A 13,922-nucleotide genomic window follows, 5' to 3' on the forward strand; every position below is an offset into this window, starting at 1 on the left:
CGGAGAAGAATAGAGTCCAACCCTTATCCAGGAGTACGGTACCAGAGCTGAGACTGTGCGTGGAGGTAAGCCCCACCAGACCCCTGACCTTCGCTGCCACCCATGTGGCTGCGCACCCGACCCCAACGGGTCTTCCCACAGGTGGTGGGCCCATGAGATGAAGAGAGGGGGGGTGCCACGTAGTTTGTTCGGGCTGTGCCCGACCGGGCTCCGTGGCAAACCCGGCCACCAGGCGCTCGCCATCGAGCCCTCCGTCTGGGCCTAGCTCCAGACGGGGGCCCCGGGCTTCCTCCGGGCCGGGTCACATCTCCTCTTTTTTCGATATTCATTGAGGATTTTTGAACCATTCTTAGTCTGGCCCCTCGCCTAAGACCACTCTGCCATGAGAGACCCTACCAGGAGCACAAGGCTCCAGACAACACAGCCCTCAGGTTCACAGGGACACGCAAACCTCTCCACCACGATAAGGTGACGGTTCCAGGAGAGGCCATAAAACATGGCATCCTTAATTGAGTACAACAGTAGTTCAAGTTGTCATAATGATTTATATATTATGTGTTACGTGGATTTTTATTATACTTAATATCAATCAAAGCGCAAAAATTGCTCTAAGCCTGACTCTTGCTGTTCACTGGTTCCCTCGTTGGTGCAGTAGGCAGCAAGTCATTCGCATAATCTGAAGGTCGTGAGTTCGAGCCTCTCACAGGGCACAGAGTTTTAGAAACTAAATAGTATCATATATTGTAAAAATGTTTGTAAAAAAAATCGGATACCAGTGCCCGGTTTAAAGATTTTTGATTTCCAGGCTATCTTAATATTCTGAAGGTATTACTTCTGAGAACCTTGTTGCTTCTGGGAAGAAATGACTTGACAGAGTTTTAGAAACTAAATAGTATCATATATTGTAAAAATGTTTGTAAAAAAAATCGGATACCAGTGCCCGGTTTAAAGATTCTTGATTTCCAGGCTATCTTAATATTCTGAAGGTATTACTTCTGAGAACCTTGTTGCTTCTGGGAAGAAATGACTTGACAGAGTTTTAGAAACTAAATAGTATCATATATTGTAAAAATGTTTGTAAAAAAAATCGGACACCAGTGCCCGGTTTAAAGATTCTTGATTTCCAGGCTATCTTAATATTCTGAAGGTATTACTTCTGAGAACCTTGTTGCTTCTGGGAAGAAATGACTTGACAGCCATAAAACATGGCATTCCTAATTGTGTACAACAGTAGTTCAAATTCTCCTATTGATTTAACATGATACGTGTAACATGGTTTTTATTTATACTCTAGTTATACTCTAGTAGGCAGCGCGTCAGTCTCATAAGCTGAAGGTCGTGAGTTCGAGCCTCACACGGGGCATAGAGTTTTAGAAACTAACAAGTATCATGCATTGTAAAAATGTTTGTAAAAAAATCGGATACCCGTGCCCGGTTCAAAGAAACTTCATTTCCCGGCTGTCATGATATACTGAAGGAATTACTTATGAGAATCTTGTGGCTTCTGAGAAGAAATTACTTGAGAGCCATAACACATGGAATTCTTCATTGAGCACAACAGTAGTTACATTTTTCATATTGATTTAACATAATATGTGTAACATGGATTTTTATTATACTTAATATCAATCTTAGCGCAAAAATTGCTGTAAGCTTGACTCTTGCTGTTCAATGGTTCCCATGTTGGTGCAGTAGGCAGCATGTCATTCTCATAATCTGATGGTCGTGAGTTCGAGCCTCTCACAGGGCACAGAGTATTAGAAACTTAATAGTATCATATATTGTAAAAATGTTTGTAAAAAAAATCGGATACCAGTGCCCGGTTTAAAGATTCTTGATTTCCAGGCTATCTTAATATTCTGAAGGTATTACTTCTGAGAACCTTGTTGCTTCTGGGAAGAAATGACTTGACAGCCATAAAACATGGCATTCCTAATTGTGTACAACAGTAGTTCAAATGTTCCTATTGATTTAACATGATACGTGTAACATGGATTTTTATAATACTTTGTATCGATCTTAGCGCAAAAATTGGTATGAGCCTGAATGGTTATGATTTAGTTGCCTCGTTGGCGCTACCTAAATCCGATCCGTCTGCTTTTTAGATTCTGGATCGTCCAACCAAATCATTGGATTTCCAATATCTTTTCACCAGAATGACCAATCACACGTTCCACTGTCCATTTCTCTCCATTTCTCTTCCATATCTTTTCACCAGAATGACCAATCACACGTTCCACTGTCCATTTCTCTCCCTGCGCTAAGCCAATCACGGACAGGCTAGCGACGCTCCGAATTCGGAATGTATTTTAACTGTAGAACAAACCACACGTATTCAATCGTCATTCCTGAAAACGACTCTGTAAGGTAAGGGTTTGAATTACATTAAAACACATTTAACACATTTAACACATCCAATCGCGGAAATGATCCACCCTATAAATTCGGACAGGTCATGCTCTGGAAAAGGTAGCGGTAATAACGGTAGTAAGTACGCTCTTCTGAAAACTAGTCTGCAATGTAACTGTTTGCAATTTACATTACAACAAATGCTTTACATTTAAGAACCAATAAATCGCGGAAATTATCGAAGTTATAAATTCGTTCTACTGAATATAGGGTATTACTTTATCCAAAAGTCTGACCGTGCGGATTGTCTTAGCTTGTCCGGACATGTCACTACTTTTCCTCGTCATTTCACTGACTTTGGTTAATTTACAAGCATGTTAGCATCGGTTTAACTTTACTAACTTGAAATGATCGACGTTCTAAATTCGTTCTACTGAATATTGGTATTATTTAATCCAAAAGTCTGACCGTGCGGATTGTCTTACCTTGTCCGGACATGTCACTACTTTTCCTTGTCATTTCACTGACTTTGGTTAATTTACTAGCATGTTAGCATCGGTTTAACTTTACGAACTTGGGTCAACTTCTTGTTGATTTATTGCATGTCAGCCTCAGTAGGAACTAGTAGTACGATTACGGTGAACGACCATTTTAATTCACCTGTACGGTGAACGACCATTTTAATTCACCTGTACGGTAAACAACCATTTTAAATTACATGGGGATATACTAGGGATTATTTTGTATGTATCACACACACACACACACACACACACACACACACACACACACACACACACATATGTATATATATATATATATATATATATATATATAGCATATGTCTTTGACAATGTATGGTAACTTGGCTATTCTTCCCCTTGTCTTCAGATGTCTACTAAGAAGCATCGATCCATGGGGTCTGAGGAGTGGGTGAGCTGCCTGAGGGCATTTGCCTCTTCTGGCACTTGGCCCTCCAGTGCAGGGAACAGGCCATCTCCAAAACAGGCCAAGTGGCACAACCTCTACCAGAAGGTAAGCTTTGCCCCAACAGTAAACCAAAACTCCAAAGTGAACCAATTGTGTCTAAGTAAATCATTCTTTTCAATTAATTACAGATTGAGAAGTGTCCCATGATGCTGCGTGGGCAGACCTTAATGTTAGGGATAGCCCAGACATGTACCTGTGGCTTTCACTCCCAGCAGGTAATATTGAGAGCCTGGTGAAATAAATGCATTTTGTAGGCTTACAATTTGTGATGTGGACAAAATCCCATATTGATTAGTATTAATGCTTGTTTAATGGTTTTATTGTTTCTGTCTGTCAGTCTGTGAGAAGCCCTGCAGCTACCTCTGCCTCCACCTCTGCTGCGCCTGCACGGAGCCCTGGGAGGCCTGCATTGACGCTGGCGATGGTGAATATTTCCATCACATTAAATACCATGTCATTCACCTGGTTATGACATGGTCAACTCATCTCAGATCTGTGTGTTTACATAACTTTCATGCGTATCACTGGTGTGTGCATAATGTCATTTTTAACACCATTTTATTAAGACTATTCTTGGTTGATTTTCAGTTTGAGAAAGCGCGGTTTGGTGGGACTTTGTCTGCTGCAGCCAAGCCGAATGTCAATCTGACCAGGAGGCCTGTTGAGGTAATTGATGTACCTATAGCTGTGCCTGATGCCTAAGAACACAGCCATACAGCCAACACTATCTTTGTTTTGTAATTGTACTTCATCGGCTCTGTTTCCCCCTCTTCCCAGCGTCCCTCCAGCCCTGCCACTGTCCCGTCTGGGAGAAGCACTCCATCCGCTACCCCACCTCGAGTGACGCCCCCTTCCAGTCCCAGATTCTACAGGCCTGTCTCCCCTTTCTCTCTGCCTCCATCCAGCCCCATCATGTCGGCGGCGAGGACCAGCTCTTCTCCTCTGGTTCGTGCAACTGTAATAACCTCTCTACAGGTCTTACATACTGTAGCGTGTAGCGGATAGATGATTTATGATCTTTTTCTTTTTCTTTATGTAGGTTGAATCAGATACGAGTCCTGCTCCTCCAGGTCTCCTCCCTGCTCCTCCAGGTCTCCTCCCTGCTCCTCCAGGTCCCCTCCCTGCTCCTCCTGGTCCCCTCCCTACTCCTCCTGGTCCCCTCCCTGCTCCTCCTCTTGCTGCTCAGTTCTGGCTGCCGGTGGAAATGAGGAAGACCATTCCCCAGCAGGACCAGCGCTGGATTGCATCCACGCTGTGGAGGAACCAGCGGCTGTGACCGGACGTCCAGCTCTGGTATGAGCCACCTGTTCCTGCCCTCATCTACAACCAGGTCCCATCACCAGACCGCTTTTTTATGCACCGGCTCCTGGTGTGGATGCCCTACCACCTGTGGAAGGTGAGGCTGTCCTGCCCCCAGTGCAAGGGGCAGCTCACCGGGGCCGGCATCCACAAGAGGGCACGGAAGGTCCTGGACGTGGACAGGTACTACCTGATGGTGACGGAGACCCTCAGGTGCAACTCCTCCAGTTGCATATCAAATTACCTGTCCACGAGCCAGACCGTCCTGGACCAGCTGAGCTTGGCTCTCCGCGGGGAGTTCCGCCTCATCCTGACCCGCAAATGAGTTCAGATCATGAAAGCAAATATCTTTTTTCAGTAATCAGTAATCCAGCAAATAGCAATATTTGATCACACTAAACCCCATCAATATTAGATCAAAAATATTTATAACATTTTGCCCATAGAAAACTCTTTGTCCAGCCAAACTAAATCATTTGATACAATCATACCTGTCCACAAAGGTATGCGTGTGACATCCGTGTCATCCGGATGCTACGGGAGAGGACCCTCGGCAACAGCTCCACACGCCTGGCCAAACAGCTGCGGGAGAACCACGGCGAGGAGTGGCTGCAGCGGTTGGCCCGCTACATGGAGCTGGCCAATGACTTTGCCCGCAGGCCCGGTCTCTTCCCTGTGGTCTGTCAGAGCCCCCCCGAGCCTATCGCTGTCCCGACCAACAGGTGGCTCCTGACGGTGTACGGGAAGGACTTGATGAGCCGTATGGGTCACATCAAGGCCAGCATCACCTCCACCTTTGGCTCCATTTTAAAAATGGATTCTACAAAGAAGGTAAAAAGGACATCAGTAATAATGCATCAACAATATATGAAATGGGTTTTCTCATAACACCATATCCCAGCTTGGGAGCCATTGAAGTTATAGTCACAAATGTGTCAATGTTTATTTGATGTGCATTTTTGCGTGTGTAAATGCCTCTTTTATATGTTTATTCCTAGATATATATTTTGCTTCTGTTTTGTTCTTATTCTAATTTATATTACTGTTTTGAAAGCACTCTGAATTAGTTTATTCTGATTAATTCCAGATGACCAAAAAGCTGGCTGGAGCCGCCAAGGGGACGGCGCTCTGGGTGTCCTCCGTCAGCAACGAGAAGGGGCAGGTCCTGATCAGCGTCCTGACAGCCCAGGAGGGACCTGGACTGGACCGGATGGTGTCAGGCCTCATCAGGCGCTACAGCGAGGCGGGCGTGGCTCCCCCTATACTCCTCTATGTGGACTGTGGCTGCTGCAAGGAGACGGGAGGGGAGAGCAAGCTGCAGGCCAGGTTCGGCGGCTGGCCAGACCTCGTCATCCGGCTGGACATCTGGCACTTCCTTCGGCGGCTTGCGGCCGGATGCACGACCGACGCCCACGCCCTGTACCCCATCTTCATGGCCACGCTCTCCGTCTGCCTGTTTGAGTGGGACCCTGATGATGTGGCCCTTCTGCGCCACGCCAAGAGGGAGGAGCTCCGGAGGGAGGGTGTGCCCGGCATCTCCGAGGCTCTGGTGGACAGCCGGTTGACCAAGGCCCAGTTGGCGCTGTACTGCAGGCGGAGGACCCGTGGAGAGGAGGCCACCATCCGCCAGGTGGAGGCCCTGCTGCAGGAGCTGATGGGGGACAAAGGCAGGGACCTGCTGGGTGTTCCCCTCCTGGACCGGGTGAGGATGGAGCACATCTGGCGGGTTCAGAAGAGGCACGTCAAGTGCATCCAGGACCTGCCAGGTGTGCCTCTGTACACAAAGACCGGCACCACCACCACCAAGGACGGCGTCGTCCTCACCAAATACAGGTGTGCGCGAGGTTCAACGTCACTGGAGTCCTTCCACTGCCACCTGAACCGCTTTATTCCAGGTGAGTTTTAATGGCATCACCAGCGTCTAACACACTGACGACCATTTACTTTTATTGGTAATACATGTTTTACAATACAATATTCTGTACTTTCAGGGACCCAGGCCAATGACCTGAACTTCCAGCTCTACTTGCTGGACGGGCTGAACCGGTGGAACCAGGACCGGGCTGCTGCTGCTGTGGCTGAGAAGATGTCCGCTCTCCTCAGCTACTCGGGGGATCTGGTACACTGTGTGAACACATTTGGCACCAATGTGTTTGGACAGATGTTTGTCCCCTCTTTCCGCCTCCCCAGCAAGTACACTGGTAAGTTGCACTGAATACTGAATGCTTCACACTGGGACATGAAATGACGACCAGGCATGTATACGTTTATAATCAAATGTTGTTAATTATGCAAAACAGATTAGATTCACATATTTGCATATTCTGTCGTCCAATCTGTCATCATAAATATGTTAACAAGTCACAACAAGAAGGTGCTATAATCAAATAATGAATGGGGGCTGCTCACTTTCTATCTATATTCAGACCAACATTAATATGGGTTCCACAAATGTTGATGTACTTATTCTGCTAATCACAATGTTGTTTTCATTCCCAGGAGAGTTGATAGGCATTGACTACCTCTACATGCAGACGGGGAAGTGCATGCAGGACATGGATCCTGAGGGGGAGGAGACGGAGCAGCTGCTGGAGGACCTGGGCGACGAGGCAGAGGATGAGGGCTTCACAGACGACACCGAGGCTAGTCTGGAGCTCTTCTCTGCCCTCATTTCACTACCACCTGCTCAGCCCTCCACCAGTGGTTCCTGGTCCGCTGCTCCACCTCCTCCTTCTCCACCACCACCGGCTCAGCCCTCCACCAGTGGTTCCTGGTCCGCTGCTCCACCTCCTCCTTCCCCTCCACCACCGGCTCAGCCCTCCACCAGTGGTTCCTGGTCCGCTGCTCCACCTCCTCCTCCCCCTCCACCACCGGCTCAGCCCTCCACCAGTGGTTCCTGGTCCGCTGCTCCACCCCCTCCTTCTCCACCACCACCGGCTCAGCCCTCCACCAGTGGTTCCTGGTCCGCTGCTCCACCTCCTCCTTCTCCACCACCACCTCCACCTGCGTCATCTGCTGTCACCGCTCCGGGTGCCGCCCCACAGGTTCCTGTTGAGCAGTTGGTAAGTACCTTTGAGCAATAGTGAAACATAACATTTAGATTTCTTTCCTATTTGTCCAGCATCGATGTTAAAATGGTTTTATTTTTCAGGCAGTGGATGAAAACAACATCCCGGGCCTGGAGAGGGTGGACCGCCTAGCCGAGTATCTGGTGGGGCTGAGGAGCCAGACCAGCCTGGCCCTCAGCAACCGGGATGTCGGCATCATCGTCGGCCTGTGGGAGGACCTGCTGCCCTACGACCAGCAGAAGGCGGTGTACCATGCACAGCACGAGGACAGGCTGCTGACGGGGCGCTTCAGGTCGCCGAAGAAGAAGGGAGAGTTCACGTCGGGTGTGGACAGTTTGCGGAGATGCACCATAACAGCGAGTGCATCTCCTGCACAGTGGCCTTCATGCTGCCGCCTGGTTGATGCCATCTGTGTTAGGCTCTGCACCCTCCACCCTTCCCCTACCAAGAAGGGGAAGGGGTACCTCTCAAGGTGGAGTCTGATCCTGAGGGACTACCGCAGGATCAGACAGCTCATCCTGGCCAACGGGGCCGCGATGTCCACCACCAGCCTGCAGCTGGTTGAGGTGAACCAGACCACCCTCATCCAGTGGCACAACAGGAGGGTGGCCAGGCAGGGTGTCTCCGTGTTGTGCCAGGGTGTGGACCTGCCTGCCCCTGTGCCTGTTGCCACCGTGGTCTTACCTCCGGGTATGGACCGCCCCGCTGTGGCTCCTCAAACCCCGGGCCTGGTGAAATATTCCTACCACCTCCCGGAGAGCACAGCGGGGCGGGCCAAAATGAACCGGAGGGCCACAGCCACTGCCACCGCAGCCGTAGCACCAGCACCAGCACCGGCACCAGCACCAGCAACGGCACCTGCAACGGCTGTAAGGCCCAGGATGAAGACAGCCCAGAGGCGGCTGTTTCCCTGTCCTCCCACCCCTGCCCCTGTCATCAGCAGCACCCCTGCTCCATTTGTTTTTGCCCTCCCCCGGGCCCCTGCTCCATTTGTTTTTGCCCTCCCCCGGGCCCCTACTCTCTCCGGCACTCCTGCCCTCACCCAATCCCTCCCTAGCACATCATTCCTCCCGGTAAACCCCCTGTTGCGCTACCCTCACGCCCAGCCCCCCATTATGTTTGCTGTCCCCTCAGCAGTGCCTCCTGCAGAACGGAAGAGGCCTTACAACAGGACTGGGGAGGCAAATAAATGCAGGAGGTGTGGGGAGCCCCGGAGTGCAGCGACTGGCCACAGCCAGTACAAGGGGAAAATCTACTGCCCCTCCTCCGAGTCCCTGACCAAGGAGCAGTGGTTGGCGGAGAGGAGGAAATAAGATTACCAGTGTATAGTATCTATGTTATATGTTAAAATAAACATGTTTATATATTAACAAATGTTTTAAGAATTATTTGCTGGTCATCTTATTCGAATCATTAGCCAGATCCACTCCACAAGAGGAAGCACCATACTACTATTGCAATATAATATGCACACAAAATGATTTATAGTTGAAATACTTGTAGGTTGAAGATGGAGGCTAAATTGAGCCCACAGGTCACAATACAAATAATAACTAAACAAGTAGCTTGCTAAAGAGTGCACATGTGTGCTGTGAATAGCTGTATGGCTACAACAATAGTGGAAAAGAAAGTGACATATTCATTAGAATATTCCCATTAAAATAAGTGCATATGTGTGTCAATGGAGGGCAAGGGTAATTATATTTGCGCAAGAGATCTTGAGTACATCCATGAATGAACCAAAAAAAATGTTTGTCACCGGTGGGACTTGAACCGCCGACCTTCTGTTCCAAGGCTGAAGAATTGCAAACAAAACTCCACATTCTCAGGTTTTTATTAGTTTTTTATGTAATGAAATGTTTTTTTGTAATTTATGTCCTAAATTTCTCTCATTCCCTTCCCTTTCCCCTTTTTCTCCCTTTGTCCTCTCTTTTTGCTCTCTTTTTCCCCTTTTTCTCCCTTTTTCCTCTCTTTTTCCTTCCTTTTCTTCTCCCCCCCTTCTCCCCCCTTTCCTTCCTTCTTCCCCCCCCTTAAAAGGCTATTGTTCCCCAGCTTTGGCGCAGTAGGCAGCGCGTCAGTCTCATAATCTGAAGGTCGTGAGTTCGAGCCTCACACGGGGCATTGACTTTTAGAAACTAACTAGTATCATGCATTGTAAAAATGTTTGTAAAAAAATCGGATACCCGTGCCCGGTTTAAAGAAACTTCATTTCCAGGCTGTCTTAATGTACGGAAGGTATTACTTATGAGGATCTTGTGGCTTCTGAGAAGAAATTACTTGACAGCCATAAAACATGGCATCCTTAATTGAGTACAACAGTAGTTCAAGTTGTCATAATGATTTATATATTATGTGTTACGTGGATTTTTATTATACTTAATATCAATCAAAGCGCAAAAAATGCTCTAAGCCTGACTCTTGCTGTTCACTGGTTCCCTCGTTGGTGCAGTAGGCAGCAAGTCATTCGCATAATCTGAAGGTCGTGAGTTCGAGCCTCTCACAGGGCACAGATTTTTAGAAACTAAATAGTATCATATATTGTAAAAATGTTTGTAAAAAAAATCGGATACCAGTGCCCGGTTTAAAGATTCTTGATTTCCAGGCTATCTTAATATTCTGAAGGTATTACTTCTGAGAACCTAGTTGCTTCTGGGAGGAAATGACTTGACAGCCATAAAACATGGCATTCCTAATTGTGTACAACAGTAGTTCAAATTCTCCTATTGATTTAACATGATACGTGTAACATGGATTTTAATTATACTCTGTATCGATCTTAGCGCTAAAATTGGTATGAGCCTCAATGGTTGTGATCTGGTTGCCTCGTTGGCGCAGTAGGCAGCGCGTCAGTCTCATAATCTGAAGGTCGTGAGTTCGAGCCTCACACGGGGCATGGTGTTTTAGAAACTAACTAGTATCATGCATTGTAAAAATGTTTGTAAAAAAATCGGATACCCGTGCCCGGTTTAAAGAAACTTCATTTCCAGGCTGTCTTAATGTACGGAAGGTATTACTTATGAGAATCTTGTGGCTTCTGAGAAGAATTTACTTGACAGCGATAAAACATGGCATCCTTAATTGAGTACAACAGTAGTTCAAGTTGTCATAATGATTTACATATTATGTGTTACGTGGATTTTTATTATACTTAATATCAATCAAAGCGCAAAAGTTGCTCTAAGCCTGACTCTTGCGGTTCACTGGTTCCCTCGTTGGTGCAGTAGGCAGCACGTCATTCGCATAATCTGAAGGTCGTGAGTTCGAGCCTCTCACAGGGCACAGAGTTTTAGAAACTAAATAGTATCATATATTGTAAAAATGTTTGTAAAAAAAATCGGATACCAGTGCCCGGTTTAAAGATTCTTGATTTCCAGGCTATCTTAATATTCTGAAGGTATTACTTCTGAGAACCTTGTTGCTTCTGGGAAGAAATGACTTGACAGAGTTTTAGAAACTAAATAGTATCATATATTGTAAAAATGTTTGTAAAAAAAATCGGATACCAGTGCCCGGTTTAAAGATTCTTCATTTCCAGGCTATCTTAATATTCTGAAGGTATTACTTCTGAGAACCTTGTTGCTTCTGGGAAGAAATGACTTGACAGCCATAAAACATGGCATTCCTAATTGTGTACAACAGTAGTTCAAATTCTCCTATTGATTTAACATGATACGTGTAACATGGATTTTAATTATACTCTGTATCGATCTTAGCGCAAAAATTGGAATGAGCCTGAATGGTTGTGATCTGGTTGTCTCGTTGGCGCAGTAGGCAGCGCGTCAGTCTCATAATCTGAAGGTCGTGAGTTCGAGCCTCACACGGGGCATAGAGTTTTAGAAACTAACAAGTATCATGCATTGTAAAAATGTTTGTAAAAAAATCGGATACCCGTGCCCGGTTCAAAGAAACTTAATTTCCCGGCTGTCATGATATACTGAAGGAATTACTTATGAGAATCTTGTGGCTTCTGAGAAGAAATTACTTGAGAGCCATAACACATGGAATTCTTCATTGAGCACAACAGTAGTTACATTTTTCATATTGATTTAACATAATATGTGTAACATGGATTTTTATTATACTTAATATCAATCTTAGCGCAAAAATTGCTGTAAGCTTGACTCTTGCTCTTCAATGGTTCACATGTTGGTGCAGTAGGCAGCATGTCATTCTCATAATCTGATGGTCGTGAGTTCGAGCCTCTCACAGGGCACAGAGTATTAGAAACTTAATAGTATCATATTTTGTAAAAATGTTTGTAAAAAAAATCGGATACCAGTGCCCGGTTTAAAGATTCTTGATTTCCAGACTATCTTAATATTCTGAAGGTATTACTTCTGAGAACCTTGTTGCTTCTGGGAAGAAATGACTTGACAGAGTTTTAGAAACTAAATAGTATCATATATTGTAAAAATGTTTGTAAAAAAAATCGGATACCAGTGCCCGGTTTAAAGATTCTTGATTTCCAGGCTATCTTAATATTCTGAAGGTATTACTTCTGAGAACCTTGTTGCTTCTGGGAAGAAATGACTTGACAGCCATAAAACATGGCATTCCTAATTGTGTACAACAGTAGTTCAAATTCTCCTATTGATTTAACATGATACGTGTAACATGGATTTTAATTATACTCTGTATCGATCTTAGCGCAAACATTGGTATGAGCCTGAATGGTTTTAATCTAGTTGCCTCGTTGGCGCAGTAGGCAGCGCGTCAGTCTCATAATCTGAAGGTCGTGAGTTCGAGCCTCACACGGGGCATGGTGTTTTAGAAACTAACTAGTATCATGCATTGTAAAAATGTTTGTAAAAAAATCGGATACCCGTGCCCGGTTTAAAGAAACTTCATTTCCAGGCTGTCTTAATGTACGGAAGGTATTACTTATGAGAATCTTGTGGCTTCTGAGAAGAATTTACTTGACAGCGATAAAACATGGCATCCTTAATTGAGTACAACAGTAGTTCAAGTTGTCATAATGATTTACATATGTGTTACGTGGATTTTTATTATACTTAATATCAATCAAAGCGCAAAAGTTGCTCTAAGCCTGACTCTTGCGGTTCACTGGTTCCCTCGTTGGTGCAGTAGGCAGCACGTCATTCGCATAATCTGAAGGTCGTGAGTTCGAGCCTCTCACAGGGCACAGAGTTTTAGAAACTAAATAGTATCATATATTGTAAAAATGTTTGTAAAAAAAATCGGATACCAGTGCCCGGTTTAAAGATTCTTGATTTCCAGGCTATCTTAATATTCTGAAGGTATTACTTCTGAGAACCTTGTTGCTTCTGGGAAGAAATGACTTGACAGAGTTTTAGAAACTAAATAGTATCATATATTGTAAAAATGTTTGTAAAAAAAATCGGATACCAGTGCCCGGTTTAAAGATTCTTGATTTCCAGGCTATCTTAATATTCTGAAGGTATTACTTTTGAGAACCTTGTTGCTTCTGGGAAGAAATGACTTGACAGCCATAAAACAAGGCATTCCTAATTGTGTACAACAGTAGTTCAAATTCTCCTATTGATTTAACATGATACGTGTAACATGGATTTTAATTATACTCTGTATCGATCTTAGCGTAAACATTGGTATGAGCCTGAATGGTTGTGATCTGGTTGCCTCGTTGGCGCAGTAGGCAGCGCGTCAGTCTCATAATCTGAAGGTCGTGAGTTCGAGCCTCACACGGGGCATTGAGTTTTAGAAACTAACAAGTATCATGCATTGTAAAAATGTTTGTAAAAAAATCGGATACCCGTGCCCGGTTTACAGAAACTTCATTTCCAGGCTGTCTTAATGTACGGAAGGTATTACTTATGAGAATCTTGTGGCTTCTGAGAAGAAATTACTTGACAGCCATAAAACATGGCATCCTTAATTGAGTACAACAGTAGTTCAAGTTGTCATAATGATTTATATATTATGTGTTACGTGGATTTTTATTATACTTAATATCAATCAAAGCGCAAAAATTGCTCTAAGCCTGACTCTTGCTGTTCACTGGTTCCCTCGTTGGTGCAGTAGGCAGCAAGTCATTCGCATAATCTGAAGGTCGTGAGTTCGAGCCTCTCACAGGGCACAGATTTGTAAAAACTAAATAGTATCTTATATTGTAAAAATGTTTGTAAAATAAATCGGATACCAGTGCCCGGTTTAAAGATTCTTGATTTCCAGGCTATTTTAATATTCTGAAGGTATTACTTCTGAGAACCTTGTTGC

General features: G+C 45.2%; 1 protein-coding gene and 4 non-coding genes across 5 annotated transcripts; all 5 read left to right on the forward strand.

The window, feature by feature from the left end:
• Positions 1 to 5,147: 5,147 nt before the first annotated feature.
• On the forward strand, positions 5,148 to 6,853 carry LOC130371070 (uncharacterized). Its single transcript, XM_056576700.1, has 3 exons — positions 5,148 to 5,469; positions 5,726 to 6,533; positions 6,630 to 6,853. The coding sequence occupies exons 1-3, from the start codon at positions 5,170 to 5,172 to the stop codon at positions 6,851 to 6,853; spliced, it is 1,332 nt and encodes a 443-aa protein (XP_056432675.1). The 5' UTR covers positions 5,148 to 5,169.
• Positions 6,854 to 10,526: 3,673 nt separating this feature from the next.
• Positions 10,527 to 10,599, forward strand: trnam-cau (transfer RNA methionine (anticodon CAU)). The gene has a single exon. It is a non-coding gene; the product is annotated as a tRNA-Met (tRNA).
• Positions 10,600 to 11,459: 860 nt separating this feature from the next.
• trnam-cau (transfer RNA methionine (anticodon CAU)) lies at positions 11,460 to 11,532 on the forward strand. The gene has a single exon. It is a non-coding gene; the product is annotated as a tRNA-Met (tRNA).
• Positions 11,533 to 12,393: 861 nt separating this feature from the next.
• Positions 12,394 to 12,466, forward strand: trnam-cau (transfer RNA methionine (anticodon CAU)). The gene has a single exon. It is a non-coding gene; the product is annotated as a tRNA-Met (tRNA).
• Positions 12,467 to 13,323: 857 nt separating this feature from the next.
• Positions 13,324 to 13,396, forward strand: trnam-cau (transfer RNA methionine (anticodon CAU)). Its single transcript has one exon. It is a non-coding gene; the product is annotated as a tRNA-Met (tRNA).
• The last annotated feature ends 526 nt before the right edge of the window (positions 13,397 to 13,922 follow it).

The sequence above is a fragment of the Gadus chalcogrammus genome, chromosome 18, assembly GCF_026213295.1.
Source record: "Gadus chalcogrammus isolate NIFS_2021 chromosome 18, NIFS_Gcha_1.0, whole genome shotgun sequence".
In the NCBI taxonomy this organism is placed as follows: Eukaryota; Metazoa; Chordata; class Actinopteri; order Gadiformes; family Gadidae; genus Gadus; species Gadus chalcogrammus.